This window comes from Nomascus leucogenys, chromosome 15 (assembly GCF_006542625.1).
Source record: "Nomascus leucogenys isolate Asia chromosome 15, Asia_NLE_v1, whole genome shotgun sequence".
Lineage (NCBI taxonomy): Eukaryota > Metazoa > Chordata > Mammalia > Primates > Hylobatidae > Nomascus > Nomascus leucogenys.
Genome location: NC_044395.1, coordinates 16,348,425 through 16,368,388, shown reverse-complemented (window position 1 = coordinate 16,368,388; position 19,964 = coordinate 16,348,425). Strand labels below are relative to the sequence as shown.

Sequence of the window (19,964 nt, the reverse complement as noted above, 5' to 3'; positions counted from 1 at the left end):
GCTTCAACCTCCCAAGTAGCTGGGATTACAGGCACCTGCCACCACACCTGGCTAATTTTTGTATTTTTCATAGAGATGGGGTTTCACCATGTTAGCCAGGCTGGTTTCAAACTCCTGACCTCATGATTCGCCCGCTTTGGCCTCCCAAAGTACTGGGATTACAGGCATGAGCCACTGTGCCCGGCCTTAAATTTTTAACCATATGAATGTATTAGGTATTCAAGAAAAATATGTTGAATGAAAATTTAAAATAAAAAATAAGTAAAGCACATGGAGTTTAAGGCACCTAATGTGTAAGGCACAGAATGTCTTTTTTTTTTTTTGAGACGGAGTCTTGCTGTCGCCCAGGCTGGAGTGCAGTGGCGCGATCTCGGCTCACTGCAGGCTCCACCCCCCGGGGTTCACGCCATTCTCCTGCCTCAGCCTCCCGAGTAGCTGGGACTACAGGCGCCCGCCACTTCGCCCAACTAATTTTTTGTATTTTTAGTAGAGACGGGGTTTCACAGTGTTAGCCAGGATGGTCTCGATCTCCTGACCTCATGATCCGCCTGCCTCGGCCTCCCAAAGTGCTGGGATTACAGGCTTCGGAATGTCTTTTTATGATCAGCAGGATGGTTAATGGATATTTGGTGTCAGACCCCAGTGAGTTTTAGCACTTCTACTTACTAGCTGTGTGACTTTAGACATTATTCTAAGCCTCAGTTTCCCCATATGTAAAATTAAATTTATCTTATAGGATTGGAGAGAATTGAATGCACATAAAGCACTTAGGCTCACAGAAAGCACTCAAAAATGTTATTATTAATATTTTTGCCCTAAAATCTCCAACAATAAACCAAATTCTGACTTGCTCTGGCTCCTTTTGGACTAGTCTAGAGGCAAAGAGACAAACTATATGATTTCTCAAGGAGTTTTTCTGCTCAGAGCCTTGAGTCTGGAGACTCCACACAATGTTGGAAGACATTCTTCCTTCTTTCTGCTGCCTTCCAACCTGCAGACCTCCCACCTGTGTTAAATGAAGAATGCTTGAAGTGAGGTTACTCAGAACCCACCCGGTTCATGTTTTCTCAAGGGTAGAAGGCGGGAAGAAATCTGTTGACACAGTTATATAAAGCCTGTCATTCAGTCCCCTGCCTATTACCTCTGCAGACCGTTATGCATATTAAAGAAGGGGGGGCGGCAAATACAAAAGAAAAATAAGAGAGACGAGAGAGAGAGAGAAAGAGAGAGAGAGAGAGAGAACGAACAAATCAGGATGCTTGAGGGAATCCACGTGGTCGCCAATCTGTAACTGATCAGAGCAGCTACACTGAAGCAAAAACCCCAGCGCCCAACGCTAAATATATTGCAATGGAGAAACCGTCCACAATGGGGTGTCTCTGTCTTTAGCAGAGCCTTGGGGCTGCCGTTTAAGACCCTCCTGCTACTCCCACCCTTTTAGCATCTAGTAAACCACGCGCTGTAACAACGGAATCTTGTTCTGTGTATGCGTTGTGCGAGTGTGCGCTTTGCAAACCATCTGGGCCCCATCCTGCGCGGTTGGAACGAAGATCGATTCGGGACGAGTTGGGGGAGTTGAGGCTTGCCTGTGTCTCCTCCCTTTCATTGCTCCTCTCCAGCCCCCATCCCATCGTCCGCTCTGCACAAATGTTTCGCCAGTGGAGGGACGTAGGTTTTCAGCACCAGGAGGCTGTGGACCTTCTCTGGAGGCGTGCAGTGCACCCTCCGGAGGGCCAGAGCTGAGTGCAACCTGCTCACAACGACCCTCTCCCTCCTTCCCAAATTCGCCGCCCCAGGCTGTAATATTACATGCAGTGCGCTGTACCGGTGCGGGAGTCCAGGAAGGCTGCATGACCTTCCAGCGAACTCCACCTCGGCTTGGGGGATGGAGGCTGCCCCGGGGCCTGCAGGCTGTGTATCGATCCCCCAGCCTCAGCCAACGCAAGGTCTCCCGACACAAACGCCTCCCTACCCTCTCGGCTTTCCCCGCCTTGCAGGCTTCTAACGCTATGCTCGAGGCGCCCTCCCCTCTTTCCCGCAATAAAGTAAACCCGGTGGATATTCATTCCCCTCCCTAACTCGCCTTCTTCTTTCCCCCTCCCCCCGCAGCTTACTAACCCCGCGCACAGAGCTCGCCGCCGGCGGGCCCCTTCCACCCAGTGTATCATAATGCCCAACGCTCTCCTCCTCCCCCTCTCTTAATCAGAAACGTGCTCGCGAGCCCCCCTCCCTCTGCGTGCATACATTAGGGTCTGCTTTGCATGCAGCGGCAGGCAGAGACCGGAGGAAGAAGGGGCGGGGGCGCTTTTGCCCGCCTCTTCCCTCCAGGCCCCGTTAGCCACCCAGCTTCAGCTTCGTTGTAACACCGCGTCGTTAGTGGAGCACGCCGTGGCCTCAGTGCCCGGGCTGGAGAAACACAACCCAACTACCTGCAGAAGGGCACGAAAGCCAGACGAGTGCACAGTAGAGCGAGGAGGTGGCAGGAGACCTGCCACTCGGTGTGTGCATTTTGGAAAGAGCTCCAGCATGAAAATGGGAGGGGCTCCTTTTTTATTTTTTAAAGTGCGTTCATTGAGGGCCTTTCTGTTTTGCATATAGTAAACTGGGCAGCGCTTCTGTTTTGCATGTAGTACAATAAGGGCTCTTTTATTCTAGAAGCGTTCAATTCAGGCTAACCCATCTTGTATCCGTGCCCTGGGGCTAAGGAGAAGGCTCACTGCTCCCCGACCCAGCCGCCGCGTTATACTGGAAGCTGCTCTCCCGGGCGGTTCGATTCCCAGCGCGTCCCGGGAACGTGTGTAATCGGCCTCTCGGCGCTCAAGGCTGCAGGCGGCCCGGCTCCCTCCGCCTCCATCCTCCGCGTAGTCCTCGCCCCCTCCCCCTCTCTCCGGAACCCGCGCTCTGCTCCGGGCTCCCGGGCTTCCTTCCCCCCTCCTTTTCCCGAGCAATGCCTCTCCCGGAGGGCGGGGCATGCAGTTATCCAGGTTGCGGGGCGGGCAGGCGGGCAGGAGGCGGCGGCCCGGGCCTCGGGATGGAGTTGCAGCGCCCAGGCATCAGAGGCGGAGGCCCGACGCCGCTATACAGATTGCGGGGCTGGCGGGCGCGGCCCGGCGCTCTGCATAGCGGCCGGCAGGGTGCAGGCGGCCGGGCGGCGCCGAGCGAGTTAGGCAGGTTCCGGGGCCCCGTGCCCCCCCCTCCGCCTCCCCGCCCCCCTGTGTTGTCGCCTCTCCCTCTCGCTGCTTCACTTCACGGGGCGAACATGGCGCACAGCTGTCGGTGGCGCTTCCCCGCCCGACCCGGGACCACCGGGGGCGGCGGCGGCGGGGGGCGCCGGGGCCTAGGGGGCGCCCCGCGGCAACGCGTCCCGGCCCTGCTGCTTCCCCCCGGGCCCCCGGTCGGCGGTGGCGGCCCCGGGGCGCCCCCCTCCCCCCCGGCTGTGGCGGCCGCGGCGGCGGCGGCGGGAAGCAGCGGGGCTGGGGTTACAGGGGGAGCGGCCGCCGCCTCAGCAGCCTCCTCGTCGTCCGCCTCGTCTTCGTCTTCGTCATCGTCCTCAGCCTCTTCAGGGCCAGCCCTGCTCCGGGTGGGCCCGGGCTTCGACGCGGCGCTGCAGGTCTCGGCCGCCATCGGCACCAACCTGCGCCGGTTCCGGGCCGTGTTTGGGGAGAGCGGCGGGGGAGGCGGCAGCGGAGAGGTAAGGGGGCGAGGAACCCCCAGGTCCGGGGTCTCGACCCTCTGCGGAGCCCCCTCCCCTCCCCCATCCGGGATTGAGGAGCATCCCAATTCTGGGACCATCTCGGGGTCCCTGACCCGGGGCGAATGGCTCTCCCATCTTGGGACCCCCATGCAGGGCTGCAGACCCCCAGACGCCCCCACCCCGGGGTTTGGGCCCATCTGGCTGAGGGCGTTTGCCCCCCGCTCTCCTCCCCCTGACCCTTCCCCAAATCCCTTGGCACAGACCCCCTCGCCGGGGTTTCCCATCCCGGGACTGAACCCCTCCTCCCTTTCACAGATTACCTCATCCGAGCAAGATTCCTCCCTCCCTCCCTCCTAGAGACCTGATCCCGCCACATCCCCGCCTCCCTCTCTGGGCAGATGTGTTACTCCTAGGGCAGTTTTCCTCTCGGGCATCTCTCGGGTGATGGCCTCATCCAGGGCCACGTTCTCCTAGCCCTTGGGGATCGATGTCCCTTCCAGCACCTTGCTTTCGAAAACCCGATGAACCCTCGCCCCATCCCTGGGCCAGGTCCCTATATTGCCAGCCACTCCCCCTTCCTTCACCTCCACCCTCTACCCCCACCCCAAACCGCCCTACCCCACCGAGGAAAATCTCCTCTCCTCTGCACCTTGCCTGGTCTCACCTCCTTTCCCTCTGAAGATAACGGTGATTCCTCATACAGCAGTCTCTTCCCCCCGTCTTACAGGGCCAGTTTCTAGCCTATTGGTAGCCGGGAATTACTCTACCTTCACTCCAGCCTTTCCCTCCTTTAGAATGAAGGATTAGTGGCATCTTGGAGGGGAAAATAGTCCACTGTCCCCTAGGCTTAGAGAAGAGCAGCTTTCCACCACTCCCCCTGGAGAGGAGGCAGGCTTTCCCTCCAGCTCTGGGGAAGGGGGCCCCTGTGAGGGGAGGTGTTTGTGGGGGGACTGAGGCAGCATCCTCCCAGGGGAAGCAGCTGCTCTCCTACCCCACCCACTGCGCCTGAGAGCACGCAGTCTCCAACCCGAGCTCCCTCCCGCCCTTCTCTTCTCGTCATTTCATTATTGATCCACCTTTTCCTAGGCCAGTCCTGGGGCTTGGAAGGGGTGGGGGAAGCCAGGTTGGGGTGAGGAGAGTAGATAAGGGACAGTTATACTTTAGTGTGGTGGCGGTGGTTGCTTTGGGATGGGAGAAAAAGGATTATCAAGCAAAGTTATTCCTTAGAAAGGACTTGGGGTTGTCTCTGATTCTTGTAAGGGGACCTAAGGTGGATGAAGGGTCAGAGCGTTGCCCCTTCCCCATTAGTACTGGGGCAAGAACGGAGTTGCTTCTCTAAATATTACTCAGCCCCCTTCAGCAAAAAGGAAAGTTGCCCAGGGAAGGGAAGTTGAGTTCAGGTTCAGCCAGTGGCGTTGCGCATTTGTTTTCCATTGGATGCAGAAGGGGGGAGTTTGAATTGTAGAGGGGGGAGGATGGCATGGGGGATGCTAGGAGGAGGAAGAGCAGCTGCTAGGGGCTGAAGCGAAGGGGGGTAGGGGGTTGCTGCTCTGGAGTGCTCTTGATTGAAACAGAAAGGGAAAGATAACAACCAGCCGTTTCCTGCGTGCTCTGCCGTTGGTGCACACAAAATATCCTGGGCAAACCCCTTGTCCCCTATTGTGCCCCACACCCCTTTAGATTTACGGAAAGATCCTGGGAAGAAGGGGAGGGAGGAGATCCCAAGGACCCCGGCCCCTCCTTTCAAGGAGCTGGCATTTTTTAGTTGTTAGTCTTCCTGCCTCCTTTTTTTTAATCGTTTCTAAGGCAGCCTGATCAGGAGACTGACAACAACCCGCCTTCTGACAGAGCAAGGAGGACATGATGGGGGCGTGTTCCTTGCTATGTAGCTAGCTGCAGCGTCCCCTTTCCCTGCCTCTCTTTGCTCTATCTCCACCTCCTTTTCCCAGCCTTCAGAAGGCAGCTGCAGTCAGCAGGGTTGTTTGAGACTATTTATTGGTTGCTGTAGATTATTATTTTTTTTTGAAAGGCCAATTCTGTATTTTTTAAGCTAACAACACAGATCCCATGTAGTTGGAGAACCAAAGGCCACATACATGACAAAAAGACTGAACCGTTCAGGTTACTTGCATGGAGTTGGTGCTTAAATGTGAGTTGATTTTGCTTTTTTAAGATACAGCAGCAAAAAAAAAAAAAAAGAAAAAAACTGACATTTCATTTACCTGCTTATTTTCAAAATTGAGACTTGCCTGGTTATATGTAGCATTTTAGCCCCGTGTATATTTGAGTTTAATAAGAAAGTCTCTGTTAGGAGAAGTTAGTCCATTTTAAGGGGATCCTAAGAAGCATTTTCTTCTTGTTCAGTATGCTTATTTATTTTGTATTGAAGGACCAAGCATTCACATTCCAAATATTATCACATATTCAAAAGCAAAGTTTTATGCTGACAGCTTCCAATCATAGTTTTTCAAGAGACTGGTTAGAAAGAGAGCCACCTGGATTCAGGGACCTAATGTCTGGGCACCAGAATATTTTATCTGTTGGTCTTTGACAAATCACTTTTAAAGTTTTAATCAGGGGCTAAACGTTTTCTTATCTACTGGCATTATGAGATAATTGTAAACTACTGTTTTATTTTTCTTAACACTAGTATATAGTGTAAAGCCTGTCAAGGAATTGCAGTTATTTCAAATAGGATCATATTTATAAGGGGTTTCTGTCTTTAAAACTTTTTCCTGAACAGTAGTTGCTGCTTCATTATGAGAAGAGTGGTTGACTCCTTACATTAAACTTGAGTATTTTTTTTGAATTGGACTTGAATGAGCTCTGTTCCATGGGTAAGCTTTTTATGTGGTGTTTGAGGCAATCCAGTATGAGTCGATGGTATGCATTGAGTAGTGGTAAACCTCTGACCTGGTAGTTTTCAGTGTAGAAGCCAAGCATTTTTTTTTTTTTTTTTAACATAGCCTTACTAATCAATGATAAAGTTCCAAAAGGGAAGTTTAGGGTTCACCCTGGGCTGACATAGAATTCTAAAGATTGCTTCTCAGAACTCACTGATAGCTCTATTTCAAGTCTTATCTGGATTCATGAAGAAATGGTTATATGATCCAAAATGATTCTAACCTCTTTAAACTCTGGTTCGCCTTCAGTGAATAATGACTATAACTTGCCTCTAACAACACCTATGTTAATACTTCTAAAACTAGGTAACAGAACTTCCAGATGACTTTGCTGTTTGAACTCCTTTAGCCATAGGAGACTTGTCCTTCACTGCTGTTGGTTCCTAACTTCCTTTGTATGACAATTAGGAAGTAGAATTGAGGTTTTATTTTATTGAGCACTGTAAGAAATCAGAGGTCCATTTTTTGCCTTTCCCCTTCTCTCTGTAGTGTCAGTATCCCATTTTTCTAAGGATTGTCTCAGGTAATGTTCATACTACTGTACTTTGCCATCTAAATAAAGATAGTACAGCAGCACCCTTTCTGTTGACTAGAAGTTAGGCTGTTGTAATAATAAACCCCTGAAACAGTATATTTATGAGTAACTAGTCTTCATTTATTAATGTCATAATCCAGTTACCTTCCCTACTACTTCACAAAATATTAAAAGCAAAATTTCCATCCTGATCATAACATAGCAAACTTTAATTAGATACAAATTGAACCTGAGTTACAGCAGTGGTGTGTATTTCTTTTCACTTGAAATTGCAGTTTAGTTCATGTGGACTGAGACAGGCTTTTGGATTGGACTTGAAAAGATAGTACTCCTGCAGCTGAAAGGTAGTAGGAGAGTGTGATTTTTTTTTTTTTTTTTTTTTTAATGTTGACTGGTCATGTATGTACCAAGAGTGGGAGTTGCTCCTTCATTGCCTTCACAGCTAGTCCTAAGATTGGCAGAAGGTAAATGAAGGAGGGAACACAAGTAGAATGGAGTGCACGAAGCCTCCGAGTAGAAGTCAGTGGATGTGGGCTCTCATCTCCATTACTGAACAGTTACAAGACCCTGGGCAAATTCACTTTTAACCTTAAATTTCTGATCTGTAAAATGAAAAGTTTGGACTAAATAGCTCATGAATCTGTTCTGTGTCAGTATTATGATTCCTTTCTGTTGTATTAAATTTTTGGTCAGATCAGAATTTCTTATTCTGAGTTTATTTCAAAAGTCAGAGTCAAGTGAGACGATTTGATAATTTTTTTTTTTTTTTGTTTTTTTTTTTTTTGAGTCAGGGCCTCACTATGTTGCCCAGGTGCATCTTGAACTCCTGATCCTCCTGCCTCAGCCTCCTGAGTAGCTGGGATTCTGTTTGGTAATTTTTAATATCAGATTATATATTTGCCCATATAACTGGCATTATTATTAGGAGGAAAAATTTCAACTTGGAAGGTTTTCGTTGTGTGGAAAAAATATAAGGACTTTGGTGAAGTTGACCAGTTTCATTTATAAGAAAAATGAGGATAAAGTTCTTACACATAGTTCTGAGAACCTACAGAATCCCAGGCATTATCTGGTGTTTAGAGGCCCTCTTGTTTTGCTAAATGTGTTTTCATTGTTGTGAATTCCAGACTATCCAAAAGAGAAGTTATTTTCAGTCTAGGTGGTATATTCCTATAGGTGTATGAATTTTGAATGAAAAGAAAAATCCAATACATCAATGTATTTATAAATCTGAAGTGATAGTACCTACTTCATAGGACGTAGTTATTAATATGTTCTGAAATGGTTTATACTGAGCATTAGAAATTCAGTCTTTAGAACTTTTCTTCCTCTGTGACTGAAAACCAGATGACATGTCCCCATCTTTCACTTCCATTTAATTATCTTAAGGCACATACTCCTGGAGGAAATCATCATTCACACAATAGTGATGCATCTTCTTATTGGAAGTTGAGAGAAACTATTCCCATCTTGACTTAATTCTCATCTCTTTGCTCACCTTAGAGCTGTCCTTCCATAGGGCAGCTGTGCAGACTCTATACCAATTGCCTCCCTTACCCTGTGGCTAGAGGGGGTGGCAACAGTGCTTTGCTTGCTCAGAGGCATAACAGACTGCAGTGCCTCTCTCTTTTGGAAACTCGCTGTGTTTTAATTGTAGGTCTCCTAATTAAGATCTCTTTGTGCCTGCCCACATTCCACTAGTGTTGGCACAGAGCTTCAGCTTCCTTCTAGCACTTAACTGAAGGCCTTCATTCGGGCCTTTTGTGAATATCTTGTCTCTTTCCATTCTTCCTCTGCCAAGGTGGAGAGCCCAGTGGCATAGACCTTTGAGAAGGGGGAAGCTTTGTGACTATCACTACTTTGGGAGGAATTTATTCAAGGATTGCTGAGATGGGACCTTCCTTTGTTTGCATATGTTATTTTCAGGGATTAAGAAAGGTTAAATTACTAATGAGTCTGGCATGATGTACCTACATTTTAATCAGGTTCTTAACCCTGTAGGCACTAGTAGGAAACAGGATGCCACAGAGTTCACTGCTACAAAGTATTTCCTTGGATCTTATCTAGACTGGTTTATGAAGCTTGATGAGTAAAATATTGTCGTGGAGTAAATCTCAGACTCGTGATTTTTGTGGACTCTGAGGTTGCTGAAGACAAGACAATCAGATGAAATTATTGATTGCTCCTAAGTTGTATCGTCTTTGAGACATAGACTGAATTAAAGTTAGCTTTGAGATCTGAGTTAACTTTTGATTAGAAAGACTTTAGGAGGTTCTGGAAATTGTTGAGTTAATTAAGAATACCCTTGTAGGCTCCACTATTTCTTGAGATGTTCAGGAATTGTCTAGGCTTCTAGAGTATTTTCAGAATAAGATAAAATAGCTTTTCTGGAAAAAGTAGTTTGACTTTAGTTTCCAGCACCTTCGTATTCAAAATACAGTATGTTCTTTACTAGATCTACATGTGGCATGCTAGAGAAAATGCTATCTTTTATTAAGAAAAAGGAATCTTAAGTCCTTTACCTGGACCCAGATGGCTTCACTGATCACATCAGTACGAGGTTACGCAGACAAAGGGCTATTTTTGTTGTTGTTATTGTCATTTCATTGGTTGTTGAAGAAGGCCTGGAAGAAGGAAGTACAGGATCTTTTATGGCATGCATTAAATAAAGCTGGAGGCCTGCACTGTTATACCTGAGTGGGTGGTTTTATGGCCTAATTCTCTAATTGCTGGCATTTATGACAGTGTGGATGCTACTGGCCCTGTGGCTGAGGTAGATTATGCTGGGAATAGGGAGAAAAAAGGGGTCCTTTTGTTAGCCTTTTCATTTTCTCCCTCAATAAAGTCTCTGCAAAAACCCTGAGGAAATACAGAGACACTTGGACTGAGGGAATGACTTCCCATAAAATGGTTCTTCATGTTTTTAAAATGATGAGCCGCTTTTCTTGACCTATCCAAAGAAATCCATACCACCACTGTTAAATATTTCAATGAGTTTTTTACCTTGTCAGGTTACACACCAGGGGAAGCCAACCATGAGACTGCAGCTGCTGCTAAACATTCGCTTCTAAAGACTTAAGACATTTGAAAGAAGAATTTTGTTACGTGATTTGTAATTGTGGATGATATAAATCCCCTTGAAGGATTAGTCCAAAACTTCTACGAGGCCAAGCTTGGTTTAACTTTTAAATGTTGAATTGAATGTATTGCCCTAATGAGTTTTAGTTTTAAGGAAACAACAAAGATATAAGAGTTAGTTGGCAGTTTTGTGTGCAGTGTATGAAAATTCCCCTTCCCTTGAAATGAGTGGTGGTTTTTCTATTTGACAAATAGACTGAAGGGATTTCCCCAGATATCTTACCTTCAATTATTGCTACAGCAGTATCCTGTGAAGTACCAGCGGGTAGCATCTGTCCAGTAGCATTTATTTCAGGAGTTGGAGTTTCTTCCATATATAGTATTTTATCCATTTTCTTGCATTTCTGGTTTTGTGTTTTGTTGGAATGTTTGGGTATAGATGTTTTGACGTCTTTCAGCAACAAAAGCTATGAATCTAACATTCATAATGTTTTAGAGAGATCCACTTGTATTATCTATGCTTTGCTGAACATCATTGTTTCGTTCTCATTTTACAGCATCAATGTAATGGTAGCTTTCTGTCTTAAATTAGGAGAGTGGTATTATTTGTGAGAAGGGTTTTGGAGAAAAGTTTTTTCTTTAGGCTCTCCTTTATACTATCTCAGTTCTAAACACCAGGGAAAAGTTAATTGTTATCTCTAATAAATATCCTACACTAGAGAAATATTTACACATACCCATATTCAACTTCTGTCCATCCATGAGGACTGACCACTTTTTAGATCAAACACAAACATAGTCCGTAGATTATTGCCTTTAATTATAAGCAGTAAAACCTTGTGGATAACATCTCTTTAAGCTTAGCTAATGAGGAAATCCTTTTGTAATCTCTTTGGCTAGGATTTTTTATTTGTGCATATATAAATACCTTTACAGAAGAAAGGGAGAATCTCATAATCTAAACTGTAGTGGTGTGAGATAGTTTAGCACAGTAATTAAGAGTTGTTAAGACCATGGGCTCTGGATTTAAACTGCCTGAGTTCAAATCTAAGCTCAGCCATCTTAAAAAAGTTTTTTTTGTGTTTTGTTTGGTTTGTTTGAGACAGGATCTTGCTCTGTTGCCTAGGCTAGAGTGTAATGGCACAAACATTTCATTTCAGCCTCAACCTCCAGGGCTGAAGCAATCCTCTCGTCTCAGCCTCCTAAGTAGCTGGGACTACAGGCATGCACCACCACACTTAGCTAATTGTTTTATTTGTTGTAGAGATGGGAGTCTCACCATGTTGCCCAGGTTGGTCTTGAACTCCTGGCCTCAAGTGGTCCCCCCACCTCAGCCTCCCAAAGTGTTGGGATTACAAATGTGAGGCACTGCACCCAACCAGAAAAGTTTTTGAACCTCTCCATGCCTCTGTTTCTTCATTTGTAACTCAGAGGTACTCATGTTTCATAGTCTCATTGTGAGGCTTAATTGAGATCATGCACGTAAGCACTTAGCACTTTGCCTGGCACAAAGGAAGCCCTAATTATTAGAACAAAGAGATTGAAAGGAGAGCAGGGTTATAATCTTTTTTTCATCAAAATAACTGGTTTTTATTACATTAAGTTATACCTGTATATGTATGCATACATACACCTATTTGAGTGCTATAATCTTAGAATGTTCTTGATGTTAGTCTGAGTGTCAAGTTCTTCTGTAAACTAGGTGGAACCAAATTGAAGGCCAGCCACCCATCTTGGTAACAACATTAGCGTCCAACTAAAACATATTAAAGATAAGGCAAAAAAGAAGAGAACAAGATGGTAAATAGGCAAGTAAGATACCAAGGAACACAGTGCCTCCATGAGTTGCTAATTATCAGGCCAAGGCAGCTATAATGGGGTTGCTACCTGTTGTCTCTATAACTAGTGTTCCTGATATTTTTTTTTTTTTTTTTTGAGACGGAGTCTCGCTCTGTCGCCCAGGCTGGAGTGCAGTGGCGCAATCTCAGCTCACTGCAAGCTCCGCCTCCCGGGTTCACGCCATTTTCCTGCCTCACCCTCTTCGAGTAGCTGGGACTACAGGCGCCCGCCACCACGCCCGGCTAATTTTTTGTATTTTTAGTAGAGACAGGGTTTCACCATGGTCTCGATCTCCTGACCTCGTGATCCGCCTGCCTCGGCCTCCCAAAGTGCTGGGATTATACGCGTGAGCCACTGCGCCCGGCTGTTCCTGATATTTTTATGAGGAGAGCACTTGGTCGTTCCTTATAAAAGCTCTGAGGCTCTTCAGGGTTCTTGGGCTCCAGGTTCAGACCCATTAGTCTATACTTGGTGACATTTGTTCTTAAGTGTCAGCTTGAGGAGAATGAGTGCTGGTCTACAGAGATCAATGCAAGTAACCATTTAATTATAGAAGAAATGCTGAATTGTAGGTTGCAATTTCTGGGGGTTGAAACTTGAGCAGAATGGTCAAAAGCAGATTAGAGTTTAAGAATAACTAGTAAAGAGTAGTGTGTTTAAGGAGGAAAAGTACAGTTTTGGGCCGGGCGCAGTGGCTCACGCCTATAATCCCAGCACTTTGGGAGGCCAAGGCGGGAAGATTGCCTGAGGTCAGGAGTTCGAGACCAGCCTGGCTAACACGGTGAAACCCTGTCTCTACTAAAAATACAAAAATTAGCTGGGCGTTGTGGCAAGCGCCTGTATTCCCAGCTACTCGGGAGGCTGAGGCAGGAGAATCGCCTGAACCCAGGAGGTGAAAGTTGCAGTAAGCTGAGATTATGCCACTACACTCCAGCCTGGGCGACAGCAAGACTCTGTCTCCAAAAAAAAAGAAAGAAAAAAAGAAAAGTACAGTTTTGCTGTACTCTCTTTAAAAAGATTTGCAGGCCGGGTGGGGTGGCTCAATCCTCTAATCCCAACACTTTGGAAGGCCGAGGCAGGCTCAATCCTCTAATCCCAACACTTTGGAAGGCCGAGGCAGGCAGATCACTTGAGGTCAGGAGTTTGAGACCAGCCTGGCCAACATGGTGGAACCCTGTCTCTACTTAAAATACAATAATTAGCTACGTGTGGTGGTGCATACCTGCAATCCCAGCTACTTGAGAGGCTGAGGCATGAGAATCGCTTGAACCCGGGAGGCAGAGGTTGCAGTGAGCCGAGATCACACCACTGCATTCCGGCCTGGAGGATAGAGTGAGACTGTGTCTCAAAAGAAAGAAAAGAAAAGATTTGCTAACATACTCAGTACACTATCAGAAACCATCAATACACCTCAGAAACTGAGGCACAGACAAGTTAGTTTTCCTTAAGTTATATGGCTAGTAAGTGGCAGAGCTAGAATTTAAATCTGAACCTACATCTGTTTGAAAGTTGATTCTTGCTCTCTACACTGTGCTATCTTTAAGTCCTTTCTCTTCCCACTCCCATCCAATCAATTTCTGAGTCTTGTCCATGATATTATTTTAGTGTTTCTTTTATTTGTCCCTGCTGTTCTGTTCCTGCTGTCCTGGTTTAAATTTCCATTACTTTTGGATAGTTTATTGTGGCAATCTTCTCATTGGTCTTCCCACCTATCTTTTCACCCTACACAGTGCTACACAATATAATGGTTTTCTTAAATACAGATCGGATTATGTCACTTTATTCCTAAAATCCCTTGGCTTCTCACTGAATATGAAATAAAATTTAAGATTCTCAGCCCTCCATGATCTTGCTAGCCTGTATTTCTAAATTTTGAACCGTGTCTCCTGAATGTACATTGTTACTGCTTCAACCACATTGGACTACTGAACTATTAGGTGTTCTCCACAGTCTTTGTTTATCTGCCTTTGTACCTTTGCTAAAGCCTCTCCTTTGCCTTACAGTCTTTCCCATTTTGACCTGTCTTAGGCTTATTATTCATCTCCCATGGTTCAACTCAGATCCCCAGATCCTAACTCTTCCATGAAGTTTTCACAGATTGTACTGCTAGTTGAAACTCAACTTCTTTCCTGTTTTCTTTTTGTGTTTTGTACGTTATCCTTAAAAAATTTAACCCAGTATACCTTATGTTGTGGTACTTTTCAAATGTGTCTGTCTTTGTCCCATTAGATGGTGACTCCCTTAAGACACAGGCCATTTCTAAGTCGTCATTTATGTTTTATGTTTTTTATAATGGTGACTTTTTATATAGTATTTGTTGAATTGAAAATTTGATGATGTACATACAACTTTTAGGAATACTTTGCTGGGACACATTACATAAACTAGGAGAACTTAAGACTACGAACAGAATATTTGGACTAATCATTAAGAAATACTAATTTAAGTATGGCAAAGGAAAGAATAGGCGCCATGATGGGACATTTTTGTAAAGGTATTGATTGGGGTTTTGAAAGCGATGTTAAGGTATCCTGATGAGATGGCATTATCTTTTATGTAGATAATACTTAGCACTGATCATCCCCTTACTTGAGTGTTGTTTCCATTTCTAGGTTCCTCAACTTAAAAGGGATGAGGAGACCTTGGAGACGGTTCTGAGGAGACTCAAAAGATGATTATATGATTGGAAGTCAGTCCTGTGAGGAAAGGTTGAGAGAATGAAAGGTTAAGAGGCAACTTAATAACTCTTCAAAAAACATGAATGGATCCATTATTAGGAATGGTAACCAGCGGTTTCCCAGCTCCACTGACAGCAGAATAAGAGAAAATAGGTTTAAACTGAAATCAGGAGTAGTTGTGTAAAAAACTTATTGGTAATGATGGTTGTCATTATAGTCATGGTAAAAAGGTTACCAAAATAATTTTATTATCTTCTCTGGAAGTATATTTTAAAAGTACAGTCCTGCCTACATATGTATAAAATGACCTCTTAAGATACCTTTTCCTTCTGTGAATCAGTAAATAAATTCTTATTCAGCTCCTCGAAGCAATAATTACTTTCTAGTAGGAAGCTTCCAGAGAAATTTCTTTATGAAGTAATGGTTTTTGTAGTGGCTTTATAGGAGAATACAAATTTTGTAAGTGGAGCTAAGAGAGAAATCTTAAACATCTAGAGAAACCAAGGAAAACAGTAGGTGTGGTATCAATATAGGAAACAAATAAGTATTTGTAGCTTTTATGTCCATTTTCAGTTGTCATTTAAAGAGATATAGTTCCAAATAGCTCTTGTTAAGGCTGTCACTGCTTGTGGATACATTATAACAAATGCTATCATTTCTAAACTAATAGAAGTTTGCTTCATGTTAGTTAGTATTATAAAAGCCTCTGACCCTTGGCTTTTGAGGCTGTGTAGAGGGCTTGCATCACTCAGAATGAAACCTTTTTAGATATGTTGGGTTGCAGAAAGCATTTCCTGTACAGTCAGAATGAAAACTTGAATTGGGATTATTCATATAGATTACCAAAAGTCTGGGCAGAGCTGATATTACCACCAGCCAGTTTTCCTACTAACTCTTAACTCTAAAACCTTCATTGGGTTATTGAAGCTTTAGGACTTTTGAATTTCCTACTGGAATTGTGTATGAATTCCTTCTTTCAGGTGAACTGATACTAGATTTATTTAAGATTAGTTATATATCTTAAGTATTTTTTAAGTGGCATATAATAAATGGTCTGTACTTTTAACCAGTCTCATAAAATGCCTGGAGTTCATAGGTGAAGCTGGATTGTTGCAGGAATTCTGCAATTGTTGGCAAAGCGAAGGGCAGTTTGACTCCTTGATTATAAAGTTGGATGTCATTTGAGAAACTCTGGGAATTGGAAGTAGAACAAATTCATACTTTCCCTATAACTTTTAATTGCTTGTCATACATTCAGAAAACGAGGTATAAAATTCATAAAACTGCTTGTATAAATTCAGAAAACGGGATTATAAAAGCTAAGACGAATTCTCTTACAATTCTTTGTCCTACTTGAGAGATTCAAGTGTTGGAGTAATAAAAAATACCAGGGACTTTCTTTTTTTAATAGGTTAATGCCACCTAATGTGGGCTTCTCAGAATGTGATGGCAAACTTCCAAATATGATGTGGTAGCCAAAAGAGACCAACTGGTTTTACAAAATATTAAGAACACAAAATTTCCCAACTCATATATTTGAATATTCCTAAAAAATGATAAGTCAAAATTGTGTTGGTGGGCTGGGCACAGTGGCTCACAACTGTAATACCAGCACTGTGGGAGGCTGAGGTGGGAGGATTGCTTAAGGCCAGGAGTTCAAGACTAGCCTGGGCAACTTGGTAAGACCTGATCTCTACAAAATAAAAATTTTAAATTTAAAAAATTAAAAAAAAAAAATTAGCCAAGCATGGTGACCTGCGCCTTGTAGTCCCAGCTACTCAGGAAGCAGTGATGGGAGGATTGCTTGAGCCCAATGGGTCAAGGCTGCAGTGAGCCATGATCATGACACTGCACTCCAGCCTGGGCAACAGAGTGAGACTCCATCTCAAGAACAAAAAAAAGAAAAAGAAAAAAAATTGTATTGGCTGACTTTGAGGCTTCAGTGTTATTTTGCCAAGAAGAATGTTCACTTTTGTCATCTAATTTTACACTGCTCCTTCAGCAAACTGACTTTACGGAGAGATAACCCTGTTTACCTTTAGAAAGAAGGAAGTTGTGGATTCCTCAGTGTTACTCCCATTACTGTTGGTCATTCAACAACCCATCTTCCCAGAAGGAAAGATGTAACCTGACTTTTGCACCAGGATAAGAACAACAAACGGAAGAAAAAAACTGAGTTTTATAGTAGAAGTCTGTAGTTGAATGAGCATGTAGCTCAAAATGAAGTTAACCACTTAAACTTGTCATATGGGGGACCAAAATTTCTTGTAATAAAAAGAACCATATGTGAAAATAAAGTTGGTGTTTGTTTAATTTTTCTAGCCCATTCAAATCAATCTGGTCATTTATGGTACTTTCCTGTTAGAGAAAAATAAACACTGTGATTGTGATGCTTAACTTAATTTTCTACAGTGAATCAGTTAAGTGGGCTTATTTTTTCTGCTTTAGCAAGTAGATAAACCAGTTCAGACTTGGAACCTGAGGATTCTGGAAATACACCTTTCTTGAGTTTTTTTGTTTTTTTTTTTTAAAGATTCTGCAGAATAATTTGAGGCATCGCCAGGAATCAGAATAGTTTACTATCTGAAGTAGTGCATTCATTTTGCTGTTTTTTGTTTTTTTGTGTTTTTTTTAAGACAGATAAGCTACTTTATGACTACCTATTTTTCTGAAGCAGGGTGGGTGGAGTTCACCCCTGCCTCATTTGCTTTGCTGTTTTCAGCATCTTTGCTGCTTATTCTTGTTGACATAGAGTGGGGATGAGGGGTACTACCTGTTTCTCTAGTTACAAAGTGAGTAGCATTTGTGTTTCTTAGGTGACAATTGCTAGGTAGAATTGAATTAAATATTTGAAAACTAGACTTCATTCTTGTGTAGGTGAAATTTTTACCTTCTGTTGTTATTGAAGAACAGAGAATTATTGTCTTAGCGCTCTTTAATCCCAAGTGACCTTTTTGTGTTAACATTTCTCAATATCAGGCAGAGATCATATTTAAACAGTTTCAATCTCTTCCTATCTGTTATGCATTCAAATAATCATTGTTCTCTTGATGCACCAATAACCAGAGAGAATCTGCCCTTGTTCCTGCCCCTGACAGTCTGTTCACAAGAGAATATGATGTCAGTTCAATAACAGCATGCATTTCTTGACTGGTTGAATTTCATTAACCATTTTGGCTTAAGAAGTTTGCCCCTTGATGTCTGAGTATTTGACTACGCTTGGGTATATTATACTTTTCTTACTGATTGAGCAGCATTATTTCTATACTCTGCTTTGCATTTGGAAATGATTTACAGGTGTCACTACATACTTTTTCTACTACAAATAATGAAAAAGTGTCTGCAAAGAGGCTCATCTTCCTAAAAATGGCCATCATAAATATTGCATTACAAAGTAAGAAATAGAAATTGAAAAATCTAATTCATTTTTCAAAGAACATTTTTTATACTCTAGGTAGATGACCAGCTACTGGGGCTCTACCATTGGAGACGTCCCTTCCCTCATGAAACTTGCTATCTAATTCTTTTTTTTTTTTTTTTAAGAGACAGGTTTTTGCTCTTCCACCCAGGCTGGGATGCAGTGGCACAAACACAGCTCACTGCAGCCTCAAACTCCTGGGCTCAAGGGATCCTCCTTCCTCAGCCTCCTGAGTAGCTGGGACCATAGGCTCACGACACCATGCCTGACTAATTTTTAATTTTCTTTTCTCTTTTGAGACAGAGTCTTGCCCTGTCACCTAGGCTGGAGTGCAGTGGCGCAATTTCGGCTCACTGCAACCTCCACCTCCTGGGCTCAAGTGATTCTCGTGCCTCAGCCTCCTGAGTAACTGGGACTACAGGCACATGCCACCACATTTGGCTAATTTTTTATGTTTTTAGTAGAGACGGGGTTTTACCGTGTTAGCCAGGCTGGTCTCGAACTCCTGACCTCAGGTGATCCACCTACCTCGGCCTCCCAAAGTGAATTTTTTTTTTTTTTTTTTTTTTTTTTTTTGGTAGAGATGGGGTCTCACCATCTTGTGTAGCTGGTCTCGAACTCCCGGGCTCAAGCAGTCGTCCTGCCTTGACCTCTCAAAGTGCTAGGATTATAGGTGTGACCCACCATGCCCAGCCTCTCATTCTTTTTAATGAGCTCAGCTTAAAATATAGCAGGAATGTAATTATTCACATTTTTAATACTTTGCAAGATACTTTGGAAATTGATAATTTGAAGGTGCTTCAGAACTAATGTTAACAGAATTGTCCTTGGGAGCAATTCAACTATTCTTCATTTACGGATTTAGTGATTCTTGAGTCAGTTGTCTTACACCAAATGTAATACATGAATCAGGAGGGTTTTTCTTTGTTTGCTTTTTGTTTTTTTAAGAGACGAGGTCTCACTATGTTACCTGCGCTGGAGGGCAGGGCTGTTCACGGGCATAATCATCATGTATTACAGCCTTGAAATCCTGAGCTTAAGCGATTCTACTCCCTCAGCCTCCCAAATAGCTGAGACTACGGTGCACACAACTACGTCTGGCTCTGAATCAGGAGATTTTAAATGTTCCCAAAGTGTGTAATAGCTTTTTCAGTCAGGCATGGTGGCTCACGCCTGTAATGCCAGCACTTTGGGAGGCCAAAGAGGAAGGACTGCATGAGCTCAGGAGTTCCAGACAGTCTGAACAACATAGTGAGACCCCTTCTCTACAACAGAATAAGAATAACCAGGCATGGTGGTGAGCACTGTAGTCCCAGCTCCTCAGGAGGCTGAGATGGGAGCATCACTTAAGCCCAGGAATAGGAGGCTGCAGTGAGGTATGATCATACCACTGCACTCCAGCCTAGGCAACAGAATAAGACCCTGTCTCAAAAAATAAAACTTTTTCCCTCCTGTTAAAATGGAACTTAGATGTGACTACATGCTCTGCTGCCTTCTACAATCAAAGAAGTGTCCCCTCCTTTTCTTTTTCTTTTTTTTTTTGAGATGGAGTCTCACTGTGTTGCCCAGGCTGGAGTGCAGTGGCGCGATCTCGGCTCACAGCAACCTCCACCTCCTGGGTTCAAGCAATTCTTCTGCCTCAGCTCCCCGAGTAGCTGGGATTATAGGCGCCCGCCACCACGCCATACTAATTTTTGTATTTTTAGTAGAGACAGGGTTTCACCGTATTGGCCAGGCTGGTCTCGAACTCCTGACCTCGTGATCTGCCCACCTCGGCCTCCCAAAGTGCTGGGATTACAGGCGTGAGCCACTATGCCTG

At 44.1% G+C, this 19,964-nt stretch overlaps 1 protein-coding gene across 3 annotated transcripts in view; it reads left to right on the top strand.

The window, feature by feature from the left end:
* Nucleotides 1–3,225: 3,225 nt before the first annotated feature.
* The window catches only part of KMT2A (lysine methyltransferase 2A), a 90,401-nt gene continuing 73,662 nt past the window's right edge, over nt 3,226–19,964 (top strand). For 2 of the 3 annotated variants that reach the window (XM_030828994.1, XM_030828993.1), the window contains exon 1: nt 3,226–3,691. In XM_030828994.1, the coding sequence (XP_030684854.1) occupies nt 3,260–3,691 (432 nt within the window). In that variant the 5' untranslated portion in view covers nt 3,226–3,259. Of the gene's footprint in view, nt 3,692–5,744; nt 5,844–19,964 lie in introns of all 3 variants that reach the window. The other variant, XM_030828992.1, reaches the window with a different exon arrangement.